The sequence below is a fragment of the Melanotaenia boesemani genome, chromosome 14 (assembly GCF_017639745.1).
Source record: "Melanotaenia boesemani isolate fMelBoe1 chromosome 14, fMelBoe1.pri, whole genome shotgun sequence".
NCBI lineage: Eukaryota > Metazoa > Chordata > Actinopteri > Atheriniformes > Melanotaeniidae > Melanotaenia > Melanotaenia boesemani.
In genome coordinates this window covers 17,361,689-17,385,815 of record NC_055695.1, presented here as the reverse complement: position 1 = coordinate 17,385,815, position 24,127 = coordinate 17,361,689, and the positions used below count along the sequence as shown (strand labels likewise).

Here is a 24,127-nt window from a genome sequence, read left to right as displayed (position 1 = left end):
ACTGGGTGTCTGAGTCCTATGATTTTAATAGAGATGCATATGAGCTGATGTAAACACACACACAGACACACACACACTGGTTTCCATTTAAAAAGGTCAGTTTTTACCTCATACAGTAAGTACCTGGAAATCTACTGAAGTATTTCCAATTTATTTATTGAAGAACAATTGATTCTTTCCTTTCAGATTCTTTCCTTGGAATAACTTAAAATAAGTAATTTCCTGCAGGAAATCAGCAAACAAAGAGCATCTAGAAAAATGTAAGGTCTCATAGCAAGCTTGTGTTTGCTTGTTTAGAGATGGAATCTGATTTCAGATATATCTAATGTTTGGTTTTATTTGATGACATTTATTCTGGAGACAGTGATGATATATATCAATACAAGAATATTCCTGTTTAATGCTAACAGTGGTGGATAACACATTTACTGACTTGTGCAAAGCCCCAACAGACTGAATGGTCTGGGACAATGCTGCTACTATGAACACAAACATTATGCTAATATGATCAGTAACTTGACTGGCTGTGTTAGAGCACATCACAGGACCGAATGCCTGAGCACGAAGCAGTGAAGATGAAGACAATCATGTCCTTAGAGGGAAAAAATAAAAAATTAGGGAAAGCTCAGAAAAATCTGTCAAATAGACATTATCAGCCTAATTTCAGAAATAATGTAATTTAGTAAAAAATGCATCATTACTACTCCATGATCTGATTAGAAGAGTCATAGTTGAGGCTTAGGCATACTGACACTTTTCAAAAAAGTGTCAGGTGAATAATTTCTCTGGCAGATTAAACTTACAAAATGGTTACATGAAATAGGTAACAAAAAGGCTGGGCTTTCAAACATAAATGTTTTTCATCGGGAGTCATGTTATTAAAATGCTTCAGCTTAAACAGAAGAGTAAGAAATAAAGGCTAACAATGCCTCAGATGATTTGGTTTGGATGGTATGTGTCACTTATAGACATAATGATTTGGGGAGTTTTCACTGGCCAATACTTCCCCACTTTCTAGTGATTATATTGTGTGCAGGACCTGAAGAAAGGGTTTAAAGCTTTTTCTCATTTCTCTGTTTTTACACTTTCACTTTTCCACACCACCTTTTTATTCCTCTCATCTCAAGTCCTTTGAAGACAGCAGGCCTTAACCTCAGCACTGATGGTTCAGAAGAGTTAAAAACACTTATGATGGATATCCGCAACCTGGATTATTTACATGAACTGCATTTCTGCTTGGTTTTTAGTTTTGACTGTAAACAAAGTCTGTTTAATAGAGCTTAATTTTAAAGGAGAAACCAAATGATGGCCAAACAAAGATCCCTTTGATGAATATAACAAGCACAAGTTGTCCTTCATTCAAATCATTCAGCTTGCTTCAGTACTTGTGTGTTGTAATGTGGGTTGACCAACAGAGATGCTGTCTCTTCATTTTCAGTTACACTAGTGCTGCAGTTGGTTGACTGTGGTTGTAGAAGGCCACATATCTCACTGACATCTCCACAACTGGCCCCATGCCACCCCGGAGAAAAGAGGAACCCAACCTCTAAGATTTGCCTGTTTACTCAAGTGAAACACCAACTGAGTGTAGGCGGTTGCAGACTGCAGAGCATGGGAACTGTGAGCTGTGAAAGTCAGATGGTTTACATTTAATAGATATACAGGTATCTGTATCTGCTGCCAGAAAGTCATGTGATCTGATCAATCACAACATTCTGTTACAGAGACTTGAACACGTTATTGGGATTAAAGGAATCACATTCAGTTATATTTATCTGAGAGATTCCAGTTTGTGCATGTAAACTGTGTTTTTCTTCCACAGCTAAGTAACTTGTGGAGTTCCTCAGGGGACTGTGCTTGGACCAATACTTTTTACTTTGTAAAAGCACCTATTGGATAATATTATTAGACAGCATGGTATAAATTTTAGATGTGCTCATCAGATGAAACCAGCCAAACTACAAGCATGACTGACTACCCAGAGTAACCAACATATGATTAACTCATTCAACAGCAGTGTGTTTCCAGAAACCCTGCAACCCTGTGTATGTTAGTAGAATATGGATTTATTTTTAGGTCAATAAATAATTCAACAAATATTCTGAATATGTGCAGTGGCTCTGAGACATGATATTTTCAGTATGTTAGTAATATCACATAAGGATGGTGTGCCAGGGTTAAAGGGTTTGTACAAACACACTGCTGTTGAATGTGCTGAATGTCATTGTTTGGTACTGTGAGGAGCACAAAGAAAACAGCTGGGGGCCTCCAGGACACAAACTTTCCCTCAGCCTTGAATGTGATATGATGATGGAAGTATTGATGCAGCTGATGGATCCCTGTTTTCCTTTATCACTTGACAGAGAAACCAAAAGTCTTTAATCTGTTTTACCTTTTTAATCTGCTTGAACATGAACCATCTCACATAGGAGCAACAGCACAAAAACTTACTCACCACAGAATGATTAACCTCACCAATAAATCTTCAGCCAACATTCCTGAAGTAAATTGTTCTTCTCAGTTATGATGCAACAAATTATTTTCACTCTGTTTCAGCCTCCATGGCTGCGTTTCATCATCCAGTGTTTGGAGTTAACAAGAGAAGGAAAACATGTTCATATGTTCTAAGCAGCAGCTCTTCTCAGAGGAACTCTCCATTATATTCTTCTTCAACAAAAGCCCACTAAAAGAAAACAGAAAGATGGCAATAGAGGCTGTATACGCTACAAGTAAAAATACTTTTTAATGTGCATTTTCTATCTTCACTCTAATAGTTTACATTATTTTTTATCATAAACAGAGAGAAATTCATTTCACTGTCCTGAGAACAGTGAGGTTTTATTAAACTCATAATACAAGCATTTTTCTGTTACTGAAGATTTGAACTTTACCTGCTGTTTGGGAAAAATTTGGCTTATATGAAAAAATCATATGTAGATTCCCAGAGTTACAAGTGCCAGGCAGCACTTTCTAAGGAAAAGTGGGAATTCTGTTTTTTGGTAAGAGGCTGCCATCTACTGGGACAGCAGCACCTCATGAACCTGGAAACCAGTTCCTGGACCTTTTATCAGACTTTTTCTGATGCTAGTGTCTTTGAAACGACCTTGATTTTTCTTTTTATTTCCACATCTCATGTGTGTTAGAGAACAGGAGTATGGCTGCGGTCTTTCTTCACACACTTCATTGGTCTTAGAAAATCAGTTTTATCAGTGACATTAAATGTTGGAAACCTCTCTGAGTGTACAATGATCTGGTTCAGGAGCATCAGAATCAGCTACAGTCTATAAAGTGACCAAAAGAGTTTCAAACAACCATAATGAGGCCATTTTTAAAATTACACTAAACAATAATTAGGAAATGAGTCACTCCACGCCTCGTCTACCCTTTAATATCAATTATCATTTCATATATATCATATCATATCATTATATGAAGGGGAATGTTTCCTTTTCTAAGTCTTCCATTTTTTTCAGAGCTGTGTTTGTTAGCTGTGTGTGCTTCACACTGCCAGCAGACTACAGATAAAACAATAACACCAGACTAAAACAGCTGTATTGAAATATAAACTGTTAATTTTTTAATAAATAAAAATGTATTAGATGAAAACTATGGGACCAACTGCTGGGATCTGATGTTTGACATGGAAGAACCTTCAAACCAGGACGAATGTGAACTGTGTTGAAGTTGTGTGATGACAAAGGAAACAACAGCAGTTTTTTGTAAGAGCTCAGATTTCTTTTTACTTGGGAATCACAGATTATTTACAAAGAGCTCACCAGTAGCAGGGTTGATGACATCATCAGGAACAGCAGCATTTTTTTTTTCTTAACAGCATCACAACCCACCTTGATCGCCCCTCCCTTACAGCACTCAGCAAAGAGCAGTGACAAATAACTGATGTAAAACTAAATTAAATCCATAATAAAAAAATAATAAAATCTAAACAGGTCAAACTTAAATACCTTCTCTAGACTAACCATCTGGTTTGTCCTAACCAGGTAACTAACTCATCAGTAAAATTCAGCTGGAGGCTGATAGGAGTAAACTTAAAAAATGGAGATGTTGGTGAGTTTTCAGAATCATAAAAACAACAACAAACTTCAAGTCTAAAAAAAATAAGAAACATTATAATGTCAAAGTGTAAGTTTTTCTCCTTCATGAGGGGGATGCTGCTGCCTGATCTCCATTCAAACAAGATATTTCTGATTGTTAAATTCAGTTTGTCTCATGCTGCATTTCTTCTACATGTGCAAATCTCTGATAGTAAAACAGCACTAAATGCTACACAGAAATATACACATATTTTTAAAAGTTCTTCCTGCATGTTTCTGCACTTTTAAGTCACTGAAGCTGTTAACCAGCAGGCTGCACCTAAAACACCTCCAGAACCAGGAAGAGGAGGAGAAGGAGGATGATGAGGGAGGTGGAGCAGTGTAGGAAGGCCCAGCAGGTTTTTGGTGCTAATTTGCACCACTAAGTACCAAAGTTAGACTAGAAATCAGTGTTTTTAGAGTTGATATCTGGTTTTAATGAGGCCTGCAGGAGAGTTCAGCTCTACTGCTGGAACCATCTTCATCAAACAGATAAATCAGACAGCAGCTCAAAGTCTTGAAGTAATTATTCTAGTAAACAGCAGTGAGTGTGAAAAGAGGATCACTGTTAGAGCAAACCAACTCTCCACAACTATTAACTAAAACTGGTTCTCTATAATCTGACTTTTTCTCATTAGTCCTCACTTGGTCACTGGTAAGAATACACAGACTGGATGCTTCTGGACAGGTTAGATTATGTTGCTATGAGGAGGAGAAGGAAATAAATTCACCTAACTTAAAGTTAACCAAGTCTAAAACAAGTTCCCCAAATTCTGTTAGAAAAACTTAATTTTAAAACATGTCTGTGAGTTCAAAAGTTTCATGTCAAAATGAAATAAATCTCCGTCTAAACTAAACACGTTAAGCTGTAAATATATTTTTCATTCATCATTAATCCATAAATATTTCTTTTTCACTTGTAGATATTTAAATAATACTGAGTGTCAGAAAGCAAAGAGCTTAATGAACTTGCAGGTAGTCGAACCAAATGAAAGACGGGGACAGAAAAACACAAACATTTTCTACATATCAAGCTATTAACATCAGACTGATCTGAAACATACACACAAAAGTAAACAAAACTATTGCACAGTGGAGAGTTTAACAGGTCACACAGGATGAATGATGGTACCAGTGTAGAACAGAAGACAAATGTCAGACCATCAGGTGCTTCCCTCTGGTACTGACAGACCTGTCTGTGGTACCAACAGCTGGAATCAAACATCTGCAGAACACTGAAAGCATCTCTTTGATCACATGGGTCAGTATTTGTCCTGGGAGCTCCACAGAGCATCAAAACCAGTTCCAGATGAAACCCAGACTTTGATTGAAGTTGGAGTGAGCGCAGCGTTCTGAGCTGAGACCAACCGGACTTCCAAAATTTATCCACCACTTCCAACAAAGGAGGACTAAAAAGCAGAATTTCTTTCAAGTCCTCTGTTTCCAGCATGATGCCTCTTAAGATACACACATATGTGCTACGTAACACACTTTTGTTCATGTTTTTCAAACAGGGTTTACATTCTGATCCCTCCAGCTGACACACCGCAGACACAAACCTCAGGGAATTTTGTGTTTTAACTCCCACTGCTCCAGAAACCGTCCGGCCACACCGATTGTTGTGACCTTGTTAGAAATGAAAACTAACCCTGCGTCCACACAGACGGTGCCAGAGTAGCAGCACTTTCTGCTGTACTGAACTGTTCCAGGTTCAACGTTCAGGTCAGGAGAGGACATGAGGAAACTCCCTCCTTTTAACTCAGCATATTATTACATTATGTAAATCTAATTTCACGTAACAGTGGATTGCATTGCGTTTTCTTTCATTATTTTAGTTGGATGAAGCAAACGCTGTGGTCCGGTCTCAGCAAACAGATTATTTCCTGAAGTTAAAAATCAACCAGCTGAGAAAGTAACTGGCTCATATTGAACTCCATCAAGTCATTTATATTACATCATTTCATCATCTTTCATGATAGAAATGTAAAGGAGTTTTTTTATGTTTTTGCTTCAGTAAAACCTCTTAACGCTTCTTCCAATGACAGATTGAGACGTATGATCCTGAGCTGTAGAGGACTGACTGCAGTCTGCTGAGACTCAACAGTCACTGCTGCTGGAAGAAAAACAAATCCTGTCCATCACATTGTTTGCCAATACAGGCTGATGTTGTGTTTTTGGAGTATGGGGAATAAGATAATATTTCAAAGCTAAGGGGAAGCAAAGTTTTTACGAAGACAATTGGTACAGTCAGAGCTCACACCTGCCAAGCTGAACTTGCTTCATACAGATCACTGGCGACAACTGATTTGATTCAGGATAGACATGAATATAAATACAAAAAAACAAAACAAAACAAAAAAGATGCCATCTTACTTCACTTCTGGCATCAAGCTACTTTTTCAGCTGGCTGTCCGTTTACTGTAAACCTAACTTCAGTATCAACACTAACTACTACAGAACTAAGCTGCTAGAGGCAAACTAACACTGTTCACACTTCTGTTCTCATTTCTGTTGAATGAGGGTGCTCTCACATGATGAAGACTTTTAGCTGCTTCAACATGTCTAATATCTATGTTCATATCTCAACAATCCTTCCTCTTCATCATCAGTTACATGAACATCTGAAGTCACCACAACCATCCAGTTTTTATCATTAACTCCAACATTATCACAGGAACAGAGCTGGTTTCTTTCCTTTCAGCTCTTCATCATCTCTGCAATCTGATCACAGACACTGAAGGCCTGTAATAAAGTTGGTGATAATCGTTTAAACACCTGAAGTTATGCAAGTTCCATCAGACGATGTTCAGCACTGCAGAGGAAGCTGAGAGGGAAGTGGCCACACAAAGAACACAACAACTACAGTAGACACCGTTCAGAAAACGAACAGGTCCTTTTGTTTAATCAAACTAAAACTGCCTTCGGTTTGTCTCCTCTAACTTCAAGTAAATCAATAAAATATATAAAAACAGATAAGTGGTGGATCCAATGATGAAATATTGAACTATGACACATGAAATCTGTCAGTCACAAACCTTTCCAAAGCAGGGCGAGACAGCTGGAAACTCAGTTACCACAGAAACTACCTGATGAAATAAAAACACTAAATATCCAGCTTATGGTAGAAAAATGTGTTACAATCATCACTAAAAAAAAACAATAAAAAAATGTTTCATATGAATGAAAGTGTTCCCTCATCTGCCTTTCTGCTGTGAGATCCAGCTTAACACACTTTACACTCGCTGCTCACATCACAGGAGACCAACAGAGTGTGAACGAGATGTCAGTTACACTGGGAGTCACAGAGGATGAGGAGGTCTCCATCTGTGCCTAACTAGGTTCTCCAGATTCACGGAGAGCCTCTGGACTCCACATCTGTAACCCTAAACAATTTTTATGAAACACATTTTCACACAGGAGGGTTTGTTTTCACAGTTTGTCAGTGCGACTCAGAACAATGAAGGTTTCACCAGGCTGACTGACAATCTAATAGTTGTCTTCCTCGATTGTCTCAGCTAGTTTGTCCACATGGTGGTTTTCTCTGGTAGAGAAGTGCACCGAGAAGCTGTTCGTCTTATCTAAAATAAAAACAGCTCGCTCATGTTGGTGTTGGCTAAGCTCATAAGATTTCAACATGTTCAGTGATGGAAGAACAGAGCTCAGCAGAATCCTCCATCTTCTACACATCTCCTCCTCCATCCATGTTGTCCTCTTTCTGACAGATCGTACAAGCCAGAGCTGCTTCTGCTTCAGTCTCTTGGTTACCATGGTGACAGTTTTCTTTCAGAAAAGTTCTGTCAAATGTTGCTGAGTGCAGCAGCTTTTCTTCATGTAGCCTCACATACACACCATGTGGACACCCTGAGCCTGAGACCAGAAACATAAAGCAGAAAGCCTCAGGAACCACATGTGGTGTGGCACTTCATTTTATATCAGATCAACAGCCACTTTAACACATCCAGCACTCTCAGGGCTTTCCAACTTCAGTTTCTGTGTTTTCTTCAGCAGTGGACAACATATCCTCAAAGTTGAAGTTGAATATGTGATGACATGTGGAAACCAGGTGGGCCTTCTTAGTCTGGACTCCAGGTGGGGGTTTCTGGTCTCAAAGTGAACCAGGCTGTGCTGTAATGTTCAAAAGAAACCTGCTGTTTGGGGAAATCTTCTCACCCAGATAGATGAGAACACGAGAAACATTTTCAGTGCTGTTCATCCAGTTCAGAGTTCAATCCTCCAACAAACCAGTTCTGAGAACATAGACCTAGTTTGTCTTCTACAGTCCTCCACAACAGGCACTGCTGGACCACATCAGTGTGTATCTGTTACTGTGTTACAGTAAAATGAAAACATCTGGACATCCAGTTGTGTAGTGAGTAGTTTGCTCTGCAGCTGGAGGCTCAAATACAAACTGCTGAGGTGATCTGTCAGTCCCTCTGGGCTCCTCTTCATCACCTTCTTCATACTTTTACTCTTCAAGTTTTACAGTGATAAGTTTAGCATAATGTACAGTTTCTGAGTGTGTGTGTGTACAGTTAAGAGTAACTTCAGTGGTAAGCTTCATGTCAGTCACAGCTGTGAGCATGCTGGCATGTTGTTTCTTCCAGGTCACGCGTTTGACATCTCTGCCTTGCTGAGTGCGATGGCCAGCTCTAGGTCTTCCTGCTCCTGCTGTCGGAGCCTCTTCAGCCGCTCACGCTCGGCTCGTTCGCTCTCTCGCTTGGCCCACTCCAGCTGCTGAGCCTCATTCCCAAACTACAAAAACACAAAGAAAAGACAAGATTCAGATTCCAGCTCCGTCTTTAGAAAGCATCAGACAGTCTTTCTGGATATATATATATATATATATATATATATATATATATATATATATATATAGATATATATATATATATATATATATATATATATATATATATATCAGGGCTGTCAAATGATTAAAATCTTTTAATCAGATTAATCACAGCTTTCAAATGAATTATGATTGATCACCATTCGCAACTATGCCTGAAATTTGCCAATTTTTACTGTATTGTATCAACAGAACAAGCCAATACTTACAAATAATTAACTGACCTTCCCTTGACTTAATGTCAGATGTCCAAGGGTCAGTAAATGCAGCATATAATGTGCTTCTATATGTTGTTCTAAATCACCTCTACCATATTCTAGATCATAATGTAGAATTCATATATCATCATCTCACCAACCATCTCCATGGTGAAAATTTCTGTCATAAAACCACCAGATGTGACGACTGAAGTCAACATTGATGAAGAAACACTGATAAAAACTGATGATCTGGATAAAAACACGTTTTTCCTTTTATCACTGAAGTGTAAGTGTTTCTGCAGCATAAAAGTCCTACAACAGCATCACCCAAACTGTTATTAAAATATATCATTGGCTGTTTGTTTCTCTTCACTTTTAGATGATCACTTTAGTGGCAATAATCATTTCAATATTTTAATAAAATCTAGACCTATAAAAAGGTCGCATTTGTGCCCCCATTTTCCTGGTCAGTGCTCCTGCCTGGCCCCACATAAAAACTTTTCTAGACCTGCCCCTGCATAGCTGAAGAATAAACCCTGTCTACCACCAGCTAGACACTGTGTTAGAGAAGGATGTACCAGGAACAATACTTCGGGGTAAATATGTGCCGGTGTGAACCACGAACCACTAGTTTCCTCCTCAGCTGAACGATAAACAAACGCAACAAGAGAAAAAAGCCGATCAGCTGATCACTGACAGCCTTCATGGAACAACTTGAGAGGAGAGAGAAGAAGCAGTGCTGCACAAACATGTAGATGACCAGAGAGCCACTGGAGCAGACACGCTGGTGCAAAATGCAGGATAAAAAAACAAATTAAAATGCGGTAAAACTGCAGGCTCATCTTTTCCATTTTGCCTCTCCACGTCCCACCGTCATGACAGAGAGATGATGGGTGCATGGGGTTTGTCATGCCACACATGCGTTACCAGCTCCCAATTTGGGTTTAGGAAGCAAACACCTCTCTAAATTTAAGATTAGACGGCAAACCTTTCTTTTTAATAAAGCTTGGGGTTAAAGCTGGCTTGAGTGACCCTTGGCCATCACTTCTTATAGGCTGAAGCTGCTGAGGAACATCCCATGATTAGCTGAGATCTTTTCCGCTCTCTTTACTCTCCATGTACTGTATATATGTGACATTATTATGGTCATTAACTTGTGTTTCTATTTTACTTCCTCAGCAGGCATCTCTGGCTTGGAGTGATGGTGCTTGTCGACCCCTCTTTCCTGTCCTCTCCACGCTCTCTCAATCAGTCAGAACTGATGGCCTTTCTTCTTGGTTCTGGTTCCACTGGAGATTTATTCCTGTTAAAATGGAGTTTTCTTCTCCACTGTCACCTCATGCATCTCAGGGTGGGGCATTGAATTAAAGTGAAGATTCAGTGGGGTCTGTTGGTTTCTTTTGCTAGGCAATGTTTTATGAATTGGCTTTATATTAAAGAAAGTCAAATGAATTGGACTGATGTGGATTATAATGGATTTGAACTGGATTATAAATAGATTGAACTTAATCTTTAAAGTGCCTTGAGTTGATTATTGCTTTAAGTGGGTGTTGCATAAATAAAACTGAACTAAACAGAGTAATAATCTGATCTGATGGAGAAGGAAATGTGTTATTTCTCCCTATAATAACATTTATTAACAACAATTCTGATTTCATGTGTTTTAAGAACAAAGAACTTTCTCTAGAGCATTGTTTCCCAAACTTTTTCTGTATCCTTTTACATCGAAAACAATAACTCCCTTCTACGGTAAGAAATACTATTCACAAATAAAAAAAACCTTCAAGAGAGCTATTCTTCCCAGGAGTGCACAGTACAGCAAGTTCGGCCAAAGGTCAGATTGTGTAATGCTCCAAGAAAATGTAGAAATTCCAGGAGCTACATCTCAGACTCCACAGGTCTCAGTACTCAGGCCTAGTAATACTCAGAGTAGTTCAACATAAGACGAAGTTAACATTATCTAACAGAACCACATGTTAAATGGGTCGTTTTTAGTAACAGCAGAGAGATGTGGTAAACAGAAGCGATCATTTAGACGGCTACTGTTTTCAGATTTCACATTGTGTTTGAAATCAAATGCTGACCTACATCTTGTTGACATCTCAGCTTTGATTTGACCTGTTGGGGATTTATATGTCCTGTTAACTACTAGTGACCAACCAATTTCTGATCAGATATATCCAGGATTTCTTTCTTCTTTAAATTGATTTGCTTTTGTAATCTCCTTTCAATAATAACAGTTTTTCTGGATTTATTTTACAGTGGACAGATGAACCAAGAGTTTAGATTTCTGCCGTTTCCTTTGTCTTCGTCTTTATTTTTGTTCAGTAGAGTTGAGCTTGCAGCACTCTGGGAAATTATCTAAATTTCTCCTGACTGTGGACAGCTAATCTTGTGATTAAGGCAAGGTTGATATCAAACACATATAAGTAAACAAGACAGACTGAATCTGTACTGTGACACACTGTGCAGCCTTAGTTCTTGTTTACTTCACTTTGTTAAAGATAAATTATAACCACACAAGCTCTTTTTAGCACACAAAAACACAACATGGTTGAATCTCTTACCTTGACTTTGTCAGGTCCTGTCAGAGGGGTGAATTACAAAACAGAGAAGTTATACAGCAGAAATCATTCAGCTCTTGGATCTAGGCTACAGCACCAGACACAGATGCTGAGAGGGAAACCTGCAGAGTTTCTTCCCAGTCCTCTAAACACTGTAAGTTTTAGTATCTTTACATTCAGAGCAAGCGATTGTACTTGCTTCACCTTGCTGGTGTGTGAGTAAAACTAAGAGATGCTGGCAGCTGCTGAGGCCGAGGCAGACTGCTGTGACATTACTGGACTGAGATGAAACAGAACTGGCAGCAAATCCCTTCAAGTAAAAACGAGCCACACTCAAAACTTAAGACAATTCAAACAAACTCCTAAAACAACATGCAACATGCAGATGGACAAATCCATATTTTGGTGATGTACACTGTGGTGGATTCAAGTAAGATCTAATAAGGAATAAGTAAGGAAGGCTAAAACATCTTTTTAGTTCAAGATCTTTGGCTGGTTCAACCAGGGCTGCATTTTTCTGCTTGGTGGCCAATAACTGGCTGATGATGAAATGCTGGATGTTTAAGATATTAAGCAGAGTCGTTAGAGATGAAGAACCAGGATATATTGATAATGCTGATTTAAATGGTCTTGCAGTGATGGCTTCACCCAATATAGACTAAAAACATTCAACAAGAATAAAATGTGATGTTTTCATATGGAGCATTTGCTCCGATTTGTGTTACTTAAATGATGCTCATAAATAATCTGTATGTGAGGCTGTCTAAAATTAGATGGTGAAGCAGAGAGATTACAGGAGCTACGGTCAGCTAGTAGGAAGAAGGATAGTTCTGGAGAGTGGTAAGAAAATGCCAAATAGTAACATCATAAGACAAATACATGCATGACAGAACAAAGAGCAGAAATAAACATGAACACACACCACACACACACACACACACACACAGGAAGGTCCTACAGGGCCAACAGACTCAGCTGACAGTTGAGAGGTGATACTGCTGTTTCTGATGAGACACAGTGTGTTGAGAAACACTGTTAACACTGAGTTAACTGAATAATGTTGGGTTAATGTAAATGTGGGGATGGGAAGGTGATGTTTTCATGTGTGCAGACTGTAAGTTTTCTACCATTAGCTGATATTAGGTCTCATTTCTACGTTCCTCTTCCCAAATGGACCAGCTCTGTGACCTCTTTGTCATTGTGTTCCAACAAAATGGACAATGGTAGGGTTCCTGCTCACTGACGCTCAGGTGTACGACAGGAATTCACTTGTGGAAGTTCAAATCAGCCCTTTTTAGCACCTTGTGCACCATATCAGCTTTTCACATACATTTTTAAAAGTTTTAACAGGTGTAATTTGCCATCTTCTCTTCCCATCTAAATCGGTTCCATGAACAGTGAGATTTTTACGACAGATGGAGCAGCATGAACACCCAGCTAACAGATCTGTCGCATGGTTTCCAGTTTGACACCAAGAAATGAAGCTGTTGGGGCAACAGAAGAAAGTGATACCAAGCAGCAGTATGATGTTGTAAATAATGGAAAAAACATAACTTGATTAAAAACTTCATATTGTGTCATGTAGCTCTAACCGGACAGAAAGAATAGGAGGTGTATGTTTGTCTCAGTATTGTTGCTATGTTCTTGTAATAAGGTTACACTGACCTGGTTACTGGATAGTTTCCAACCTCTTTTTGCATGTGTTCTGAATTAATTCAAAATGAAAAATTATAAACACAGGTCCATCATCACAGACGAGGTATCGCTCATCTTTGAAAATGAAGACACAGAGGTCATCAGAACAAAGCAACAATAGCAAAGGAGAGACTTAATTTCCTCTCAAAGCATCACTCCAGCAGAAAGCCTCCTGCTGTGATATGCTGATGTGGAAAGATACCGGACCAAACAGCCTGAACCTTCTCCTAAAAGTCTCCACGGTTCACCCGAGAAAACAGCTGTATAGACATTTAATTAGGTTCAGTAAGGGTGTTATGATTTTAAAAATTAAAAAAAGGCACTAACACACTAAGAGTTTCACAGTCTGGACCAGAACTGAGCCAGTCAGTGGTCTGATGGACCAGTCATTAATCCTTTTATTTATTTTCACTACAGAAATGCCCTGATTCCCGCTTCCTCAACAAAAACCTGTTCTATGTGCATTCCACCATAAACACCAGGTTGACCTCAAAGATGGTGCAACACACAGATCAAATGGCGGCTGGATGGAAGTGAGTTTGAGTCAGAAGGTGGTGACAACACCAGATTTCATTGCACAGAAGAAAAAGCAGCTCCTCCAGCAGCTGAGCTGAACAAGCAGTTGTTTTTAATTGAATCACAGAGCAGCTTAAAGCTAAAGCACCAACACAAGCAGCAGCAGCTTAGACTTCTCCACACAATTTTGGTGAAAATAGCATAAAACGTTTGTGAAGCCCTGACACAGAGCAGAAAGAGAACCTCTTTGAGAGCTTCTACAAGAACTGTGCTTAAGATAGTCTACATGTCAAGAAGTTATCTGTGCTCCATGTTCACTGTGTTCACTACACCTCTAAAGCTGTGTTGAACTCAAGATGCATTCATGACTCTTCTTGTCCCCATACAGAGCTCTGTAGCATCCCAAGCCTCATCCGCTCTCATCAGCAGTTTTTGCTGCAGTGAACTGAAATGTTGCGACTGTGCTGGTATTTGTGTGTGTGGCTGTGTGCGCACTAGCAGTTTAACAGTATCACCGATCTCAACTTACAGAGCTGACGTCTGTAAAACCCGAGTCTTTAGGTGCTTTACTTGATGCTGAGGATGGGGCGAAGGGGTCCTTGCCGCTGAACGGATCTCCTGGGCCTTTTTTACTCTGAAATGGATCGATGATGTCAGTGCTGAATGGCTGGAAGGGGTCACATGGTTTGGAGGAATCTGCAACACCAGTTAGGCTAACTGGTGTTGTTTTACCTGAAGACACAAAAGATGAGGCACGTCATCATAAGTTAAAGTTTCTGGCTTTTGCCAGTAAATTCAGACTAATTCAAACACAAAAACCTGTCGCACAGCATCATTAAGAGATGACTGGACATCTTCAGATGCTTTAATTCCTCGGCTCTGTCTTCTTATCTCAGTTCTCACCTTATATTTAGTAACACTAGTAGCACCAATCTGATTAAAATACTACCACTCCCATTTGTGTGGGCCTGCACAGTCACCTCAGATGCCTACCATCTCAGAAATGTTTACAGACCTCTAAAATTCAACTCAAGCACAAATGTCTAATTATAATCTGCAGAACTTAATTCCCCTAAAGACAGGAAGTACTGACAAACAGCTGGTAACAGAAAAAGACACAACACCCAAAGGACCAAAACCAGAGATAACCCAGAACCCACAGGGCATTCAACAGTTATCTCTCTACCCACAACATCAAACACTGGCTCACCATATTATCCACAATCTTTATATTTATGAAGTATTCAAACTCTGTTCCCCATTTAGCAGAATATTTCACCTAAACCGTGTCATTTAAAAAAAAAGTCACTCAGCTTCAGAACAAGCAGACATAAAATGTTCATCATCTACACATTTTACAAATAAATAACCGTTACAGAGTAAACATGTGCACACCAGTTTAGATCTGCAGTATATCATTTTTTGGCTCCTGTTTTTCTGATCATTAAATCTGTAAAATAACCCATATTACCTTTCTTACAATAAATCGGATATACATCTGGATATTATCTGTTTACGGTTTTATAATAGCATATTATATTAGTTAAAAAAAAAAACAAAAAAAACAAAAACAGCTCCAAGAGGACTGCATGGAGGCAGAAACACAACCAAAAATTTGTACCAGCAGCTTCCTGACAACTATTTCAGACTTTAAACTGCTTTTAAAAAGACTGTTTTTTTTGTGTTTTTTTTTTTAATCAGACTCTGCAGAGCCACATGTCAACATGTGCAGAAACAAAACATGGAGCATACCAGTATTTATAATTATAGCAGCTTCTGTTACTGACAAGAAGATGAAACTGGGCCTGCCAGAGGACTGTGGGAACATTGTAGGTGTTAAACCACAGGACCCAACAAAAGCAACACACACACAATATGACCTGCTGCCAGATAACCGGCTGGTAAGGGTGAGCAGTTCATTTCACACTCCATGTTGAGCAAAACTGCAACCCTGCCAATAATTTTTTTTTCTCCTTTTTTTTTGAGTAAACTGTGTACATCCTAGCACACGCTCACACAAGCACACACACACACTTGAGAAACCGCAACTATGGACTCCACCCTGCTTTACAATTCTGTGTAACAGAGGTGGCATCTAATTTGAACTTCTACCACACAATCTCATAAGACCTACCCAGCTTCAGGTCTATCAGCATGATGAGCAATAAGAAGAGCATCCAGCAGAATAACATCTAGAGGAAATACACAATAAGTTCATTTTACTAACTGTATGCAGCTTGTATGATGACCTGCAGCACTCACCCACAAACATTCACACACCCCACCTAAACCCACATAAAGGAAGCAAGACAGGGTGTGTCTGAAAACAACGGGCAGAGGAAACTGCACACCATCTCCCGTACTTCACCACCTCTACATGAGGATGTTCACAAACAACCCAGCAGCACTTTTTTGAGCAATGATAGATTAAATTTATAGTTAAAAAAAACACTGACGTGGCATTTAACCATAGTTTTAGAGTCTCTTTTCTTTCTTTCAGCAGATAACAGACTAGTTCCCCTAAACATGATCTGACTCAGCGTGTTAACACTGTACTGGAAACATGCTGAACATGACATTCTCAAGCTGTCCCATTATGTTTTCGAAAACTCAAAAGAACCAGAATCTGTAGCAATGATGCCAACAAAGCAAATATTATTTTCAGGCCTATTTTCTGCTGGGTAATGGTTGTAAAACCCAACACGAACTGTCACAGAGTGTCCTTGTGTCAGTGGACATCATCGTTTATATCAGAACCACTCTTCTGGAATCTAGGCTGGTTCTTTCTGCGTGGTGTTTCCATGCTCTCCCTTGCATGTGTGGGTTCTCTTCATATTCTTCTGCTTCCTCCCATAAACCAAAAACATGCATGTTAGGATTAGAGCCTTGGTAGAAACTAGAAACATGAAATAAGAATGTGTTTCGTTACAAGTTTGAAAGATAAATCAAAGAGGAGAAAAAGCAGCCTTAGATGTCCATCTGAGAGGCAGTTTCAGCCAAGATGAAAGCTGGCTGCATTGATCTGCGACATCTGAAGTACAGTTTTTTTTTTCTGTGACATGAACTTCTTATCAAGTAGGCACATTTCACTTTATCATTGTTACTGTCCTAAAATTCAATGTAAGGCACTAAATTTCATGAGGTAAGCTGCTTTTGTCTGAGGTAACTGCAGGACTGCTGGCGAACAAGAGATGCAGGAAACCATTCTCTCTTTGTTTCATACCAACCACACAGAACACTTACAGGTGATATCATTAAGAAATAAAAGTAGTTGCTAATTCTTCGGCTGTCAAACTGATGTTATCAAGAACAACAACAACAAAAGCTCTCACACAAACTTCATTCCACAAAGACAGAAGTGATGACTGTTAATATGTTTGGTAGCTCATTTAAAGCTTGTGTACTGAAGCTCTCACCGCTGGGGGGTTTGGGTCTTGGAGGGACGCTCTTCTTCGGAGGCAGAGCTGGTGTGTCACTTTTCCTGCTAAATGGGTCATCTGCAAACACAGGCTGGAATAAAACACAGAGTTGGAGGAGGTTGGTAAGTTCAACACAATGTTATAAGGTTTGTTGACAACATATTTATGTCAGAAAGGTTATTTTAAGCTGTTCTATTAAAGTTACAGTCCTTTAAAACTGAACACTGTGGGGTCTCTGTGGGTCTCTACACACGTGGCAACATATTTTAGTACAGAAACAATGAAAAATACAATCTTATCTTTCACATTTGTTATACTATTGTTCTTTCCAGAGCCCATGTGTCTGCCTGCCCACAAAAAAAGTTTTTAATTTGAAGTTTGGTCTTCAGTACCTTCTGGTAGTCTGGCAGCCAGCTAGCCCGTCCTTCAAAGGTGTCTCTGGGTTTGGACATGTGGCTGAAGTCTGCAAATCCAGCCGAGCTGTTTGTGCTGCTATTGAACGAACTGCTCCCAAACGGGTCTAAAGTGCCAAACAGATCTGAAAGTAATAATCACAAGCTTTGATTACCGGCCTATCTGATTTATTCAGTATAACTGAAACCACTTTTTAAATCCATGCACCATTTTCATGAATTTGCACATCAGCAAAGCTGCCGTTTCCTGTGTTTCAACACAGGTCTTGGATTTCCTAACATGAACTGATGTTTTTATGTGTGATGATTAAATTTTGGCAAACTAATTTCCATGAATGACACTATTAGCATGTTAGCCTGCTGAGCCTTAACATAAAAAGCATCTTGTTGTTGGTTAGAATAAAAGCAGAATTGTTTGATTCAGTTGGGTTTGGAAGAAGCAAAAGAATTTTAAACTCTGATCTCAGACCTGTATGGAATTTCAGTGGTCCTAAAACCTAGAGTGGCAGGCTAGCTAATGTGACTGCAGTCATGGTTCAAGGTTTGTCCACCCATTTAAGCTGAGTTCAAATCACTCAGAAAACTTTAACTAAAGTCTGACATCAGTCTAAGCTCAACACAACACTGTTGCACTGTGGTTTAACATCTTTTGATTTCATTTTTACTTTAAAAAGCTGTTTTATTTCTGCAAGTTATATGATGGAATAAAGAAAGAACTCATACCTGGTCCTCTGGATTTTGGGTGGCTTGAAGAAAATGGGTCAGTGCCTGGAAAGTGACCAGTTTGCTGTAGAAAACATCAAATAAATGCTATTTTATTAATAAATGCAATAAAGTCACAACCAAACAGTAATAAGTCTTCTTCTGCGTTAAAATCTGAATAAATGCCATGGGTCCAAACATGTTGAGCCAATAATGTAAGCATGTCTGTGACCTGTTCAGATGTTCCTCCTTCTGTATGCTGGAGGTTTCTGAGGTTATGTCAGAAATGAAGACCCCTAAAATCCTTTCTGACGATTTTTGCTTATTTACAGTATGTGTAGGCTGCAGGTGGCAACAAGAAGAAAGACAACCTTGGCAAAAATAATAGAAAATGCAGCTCATTTGGCTGATTTAATTGGCCCTCAAAAATCTGATACAAAACTACTCAATCTAGTAGCTGACAAAGACTGAACCAATGTTTTTTTTTTTTTCAGACCAGATCAAGCAGAAGATATTCCCAGTTATTTTAGTTTCAGTTCCTCTCTGTGTTTTCTGATGGCAACTTTGTCTGAGGATTTCACAGATTGATATTTATCAATTAGATACCAACTTTCTGGCCAATAACTGGATAGACCGGTTTTGCAGGATAGGGCCTTTCCAAAGAGCATTTTATTCAGTTTCCAATGCTCTTTGTTGTCCATTGCTAATTGCTCTGCAAATATTTCTTTATTCGCAGACTCATTTACATATTAAAACATGTGTATTTGTTTTAAAAATACAAATAATTGTCAAACTATTTTCACTACTTGACCTGAAAAAGAAATGTAAAAACAAACAAAAAACCAGCTATTTATAAAGGAATGAAACAGTTTTGTGTCATTTTGGGTTTTTTTCTACAATGGAACAGCTGAACAAACACATTGTTTTCTTAAATGAAAACAAATCATATAAAATTCTTTTTTATTCCTTCACAGATGCTGACTGAGTCACCGTTGCTCCAGCTAACACTATCTGTAAGCTGAACTTCAAACCAGCTGCAGGAAGGTAATAAGTGAGGGCATGTGCATGAGTCACTGTAAGGTCACAGAGAGGTTTGTACTTTCTCAGCAGTAAGAGAGACACGTTTCAGCCAGGTTAGATTAGAACCTCTTTAGAAGGTTTTCTGATATGGAGAGCTCTAAAGATGCAAAACATGTTGATGTCCTGATCAGTTTAGACATTTATGCATATGAAGTTGACAAAAACCCTAAAGCCAAAGTTTGTTCTGTTCAGGATTTTAAAAAGCAGCTGTGTTGACACTGAGGTACCTTGGATGGTAAAGTGGCACTTTTACTGAAGGGATCTGGTGCGGAGAAAGGATCCATCTTTGTGGTTTTCTTGAAGAAATCTTCTGATGAAGCTTTGAATGGATCTGCCTCTTTGAACGGGTCTCCTCCAAAAGGATCTGTGGTAGAAACATCAGTCACTCAAACACTGAGTGCATTATTTCTCTAACTTCTCATTAACCAAACTAGGTAAAGCTAAATAATCAATGTTTATGAAATACCACCATCAGTAAAAATGTTTTTTTTTTTATCCACAAAATGACTTACAGTGCAGCTACACTATACATAACACATGTTTTAGGTATTCAGCAGTTGTGTATGAATACACTGGAAAATTTGCATATAAGATGCCCCAACCAGAGTTCTGTGATAAACCTACAGTGTATTCACATTTCAGAAAATCTGTAAAAGCTCTTAATTTCATCTTTGAATGACAGATTTTAGTTTATAAATTATACTTCTGTTAATATGAGAATGACTTCCTGACAATATTTAGAGAAGGGTCTCTGTGACTGGAGAACATGTGAACAGTCTCAGTACAACTGTAGCATCCAGCTAGCTCTGACAGGAAGGCTGTCTTGTTTGAATTACCACGAACAAACTAAAGGAGCAAGAAGCAGGAATGGATCTACACACTGGAGTCAGAGCATGCCAGGGTGTGAGCTTCATTGCTGCATGAAAAGCTTGTTTTCCATCTACTGAGCAGAGAACTGAAACTGTATCATATTACTGAAGGAGGAAGTGCAACAAGAGTTCGAGCACACACATGTGTCAACCAAAGTTTAAGAGCTGGTACCTGGCACTCAGTGAGTGTTCCAAGACATGAGCTACCTTATATTTAAACCTTTAACCCAGGTGAAACGCAGCATCACCATGTGTGAGCTATTACAGAATCAGAAAGATGTGATGTTTGGACTGTGCTGTCAGTCGCTTTGTTTGGTGATTTAGTTAAGAATAACATCAGTGCAACTTATTGAACAGTGCAAGCAGTTTTAACAGTGTTGGTGTAGTCTCAGTGAAGCAACAATAGATTCTCTTCATTAGAATAAAATGCTGCCAGAAAATAACTGATCTCACTGTTCCAAGTAAATACCTGTGGATGATGATGGCTGCTTTGCAAAAGGGTCATTTTGAAATGGGTCACCTATAGGAGCGGAGTCATGTAAAGCAGGAGGAAAACAAAGAAAGGGAGAAAACAGTCAGTGAGCAACTCAAGTAAACAAAAGATATAAGCTGTTTGGACAGAAAAAAAGCAATAACTGCAGAGAGGAGTGGGAAGACAGAGAGACACCATGAGAGGGTACATGGTGAAAGTAAAGTGGTCTAACCTTTAAATGGGTCTGTTTTGAAAGGGTCTTCAGAGTGAAAAGGGTCTGTGTGAAGCTCCTGTGGCTGGCTGTTGAAGACAGGGGGCTTTACTTTGAATGGATCTTCCTGTAGAATGAAAATAGAGTTATTTACTGAATAAGATCTCATCCATCACCCCATCCAACAAACTCCAACAACACACTTCCCTTCCTCCACTCTATAGCAAGTACAATGATCATCAAATAAGTTAAATCAGTTCTCAAACCAAAGACAATAAGAAAGTACTCTGGTCTCAGATGCTGGGGGTGTCGTCACTGAAGATGCGGATTAACAGATCCCAAATCAGTTCTAATGAACTGCAGTACAAACAGAGCTTGTTTCAGAGGAACCAAGGTGAAATCCCACAGTGAAATCTATTAATCCCCACTGTCTCCAGATTAAATTAGTAAAACTACCTGTTGAAAAATGAGGCTGATGTTGGTGGTGACACTAAACACTCTATCATCAACGCTCTGCATAAAATAAATCCACTGAGCAACCACAGATCAGTCATTACTGAAACTTTTGTTCTATGTCACTCTTCACAAAATTAGTCCAGTTTTTCTTATTCACTGCGTTCCCTATCAAGTAAGTACATCCCAATGTTTCTATACAAATGTACAAGCGCTAACAAAGACAGCTCATATTTCAACCCTCTGCTGGGCTTCGAGACATTGATCAAAGATTAACTTTAAATAAATGAAAAAGGTCTGTGCTTCTGACCCTCAAAAAAGCAGCACTGTAAAATCTGACTTGTCGGGAAACTGTGGGATCTGAGAGTCAGACATAAGAAACAGAGTTTTCAGTGAAATATGGACTTAATGACAGAAGAGAGAGCTAATGCTGATTTGCAAACTGAAGATAATGCTTACAAGGGAAAAGACCCAGAGAAACAGAGGAAGTGTGTTTTTAGCTATAATTTTGAAGCACTGATGCCTGTAGAAAAAGTCTGAGTGAGGAACAATTAAATGTGCTGCAATCCGCAGTAAGAAGTAGAAGCCCCCTGACCTGTACGGCCCTCCCCATTGCTGAGAAGCCTCCGTTGTCTCTGTCAACAAAGCCCTCGCTCATGTCGGCCAGGTTGGTCATGCTACCTCCATGGGTTCCATTCAGGCTGCGGTTGTACTGCTCGATGCTCTTCGAAACTTCCTGTTGACTGTCCTGAATCTGAGATAACTTGCTGCGAGCCTGAAGGAAATAAACACAAGTCAGGAACTTGAGGAGCCTAAAATACTACAAGATGTTACACATTTTTTAAAAGTGCAAACAGGTCACATCAATGCGACACTGAAGCTTGCTGCTGAATCTCTGGAACACTAGCAGAAATATAAAATATTCTACATGTTTCTCCCAAGTCATTTCTGACTTAAGCATGTTTCTGAATGTGCTGCAGGCTGAGGTTGCAATCATTAACCACAGCAACAAAATATTTTTCCACACAGCCCTGTTATTTTCTCACTTACCAGGACTAGAAATTGTGCAGCCTATTTTTATCTTTTCACTTCATGTCTTTACCAATAAATGTGCAATTTACCAATAAATGTGCAATCAATTATCATCACTGCTCTGAAAAAGGTGAGAGCAAGGTAAAAACTGGACACACACTCATGCATAGGCTTATAGTTACAGTACTTTAACTGTCCTCTAAAACCTTGGCTAAAAGATTAAAAAGTAAATAAAAGAGAATCACAAAGAAGACCCAGGACTATTGAGCACCTAGAATCCTCTATCAGACCAGAATGGGACAATAACCTTCTCCCAAAGGTCCAAGTCTGTTAAAAGAAGAGTGGATGCTGCACAGTGGGAACAATGGACCTCCATTAACTTAATAAGATGTGTTACTGCCATCAAATTCCAGATGACCTTATCATCTTTCAATGTCTTACTTTCAACATTTGACATGTTTTCTATGTTCTGCTGTGAATAAAATATTGCTTTAAGAGATTTATAAATAATTTAATGATACTTTTATTTACATTTTGCACAGAATCAAAACTCTTGGTTTTGTGGTTGTGATCTGTAGAAAAATACTAGAGATATAAAAGAAAGCGAGAGAGAGAGAGAGAGAGAGAGAGAGAGAGAGAGAGAGAGAGAGAGAGAGAGAGGAGTGGCTGGCAGAAAACAGATAACATTATCCACACTTTCATGCCAAGTAAACAGCAGGTGATGAAGTGCAGTGGCGCCCCCTGCTGGCAGCCTTCAGACACACAAACACTACCTATGTCCTACCTGATTGATCTCATCCTGGGTGGACTTCAGAGACTTAATAATGGTTTCCAGTTGGATCTTGCCAGCAGCCAAGCTCTGCTCCAGCTGATTCTCCTCCTGCTGCAGGCGGCCCAGATCAGCCTTGGCCCGGCTGAGTTCCTCCTCCTGGCTCTGTAAGTCTGACTCCTGACAGTGTATCTGGCTCTGCAAGGTGGTGATCTATAGACAGACAAGGATGAAGTTAAGTCATTCCTAAGTAACTTTAAAATCTCTTGTGCAGTTCTTCAACCACATGGATGAAATCATCTGCTTGTGACCAGGTTCTAAAAGGATACAACTACATCCTTAGATCAACAACACCATGGCATCTTACAAGGTGTCAATATTTATTTAATAAATCTGAGCCAAAATGCAGATGAAGTGTGGAAAAAAAGAACAATCCAGAAATACTGAAATATCCAAAGATCATGAATGAGTCTGTATTTATCTGCTTGGACAGAAACCAGGAAGCTAAAGGCAATCATTAATGAGATCCAGAGAGGGAGATGATTCCACAAGGACAACAGTGAGAGCAGCAATCTTCTAATCAGACCTCCCTATTAGTGTCCAGGAAACATAACATCCGGGAGTTCAGTATGTAGGAAACATTAAGTCTCAGTGTTCACGTGGACGACAATACTAACTCCTGTACAGACTCTGCTGTTACTGCTCAGGAAGCTTTCAACCACAGCAAGGACTCAGTGAGGTGCCTGAACATTTCTGTAATTAAGACATTTCAAATCAGTTTTCCTAAATTAC

General features: G+C 39.2%; 1 protein-coding gene across 11 annotated transcripts in view; it reads right to left on the bottom strand.

Annotated features, from left to right (window-relative positions):
* Positions 1 to 3,742: 3,742 nt before the first annotated feature.
* Positions 3,743 to 24,127, bottom strand: part of LOC121652816 (epidermal growth factor receptor substrate 15-like 1) — a 35,415-nt gene continuing 15,030 nt past the window's right edge. For 2 of the 11 annotated variants that reach the window (XM_042005851.1, XM_042005852.1), the window contains exons 16-26: positions 23,351 to 23,548; positions 22,130 to 22,309; positions 21,103 to 21,208; positions 20,868 to 20,918; positions 19,757 to 19,893; positions 18,471 to 18,534; positions 17,727 to 17,872; positions 17,332 to 17,425; positions 14,486 to 14,647; positions 11,708 to 11,724; positions 3,743 to 8,843 (exon numbers count right to left, since the gene is read on the bottom strand). In XM_042005851.1, coding sequence (XP_041861785.1) covers positions 8,697 to 8,843; positions 11,708 to 11,724; positions 14,486 to 14,647; positions 17,332 to 17,425; positions 17,727 to 17,872; positions 18,471 to 18,534; positions 19,757 to 19,893; positions 20,868 to 20,918; positions 21,103 to 21,208; positions 22,130 to 22,309; positions 23,351 to 23,548 — 1,302 coding nt within the window. In that variant the 3' untranslated portion in view covers positions 3,743 to 8,696. Of the gene's footprint in view, positions 8,844 to 11,707; positions 13,660 to 14,444; positions 14,648 to 17,331; positions 17,426 to 17,726; positions 17,873 to 18,470; positions 18,535 to 19,756; positions 19,894 to 20,867; positions 20,919 to 21,102; positions 21,209 to 22,129; positions 22,310 to 23,350; positions 23,549 to 24,127 lie in introns of all 11 variants that reach the window. The other 9 variants (XM_042005848.1, XM_042005850.1, XM_042005855.1 and 6 more) reach the window with 8 other exon arrangements.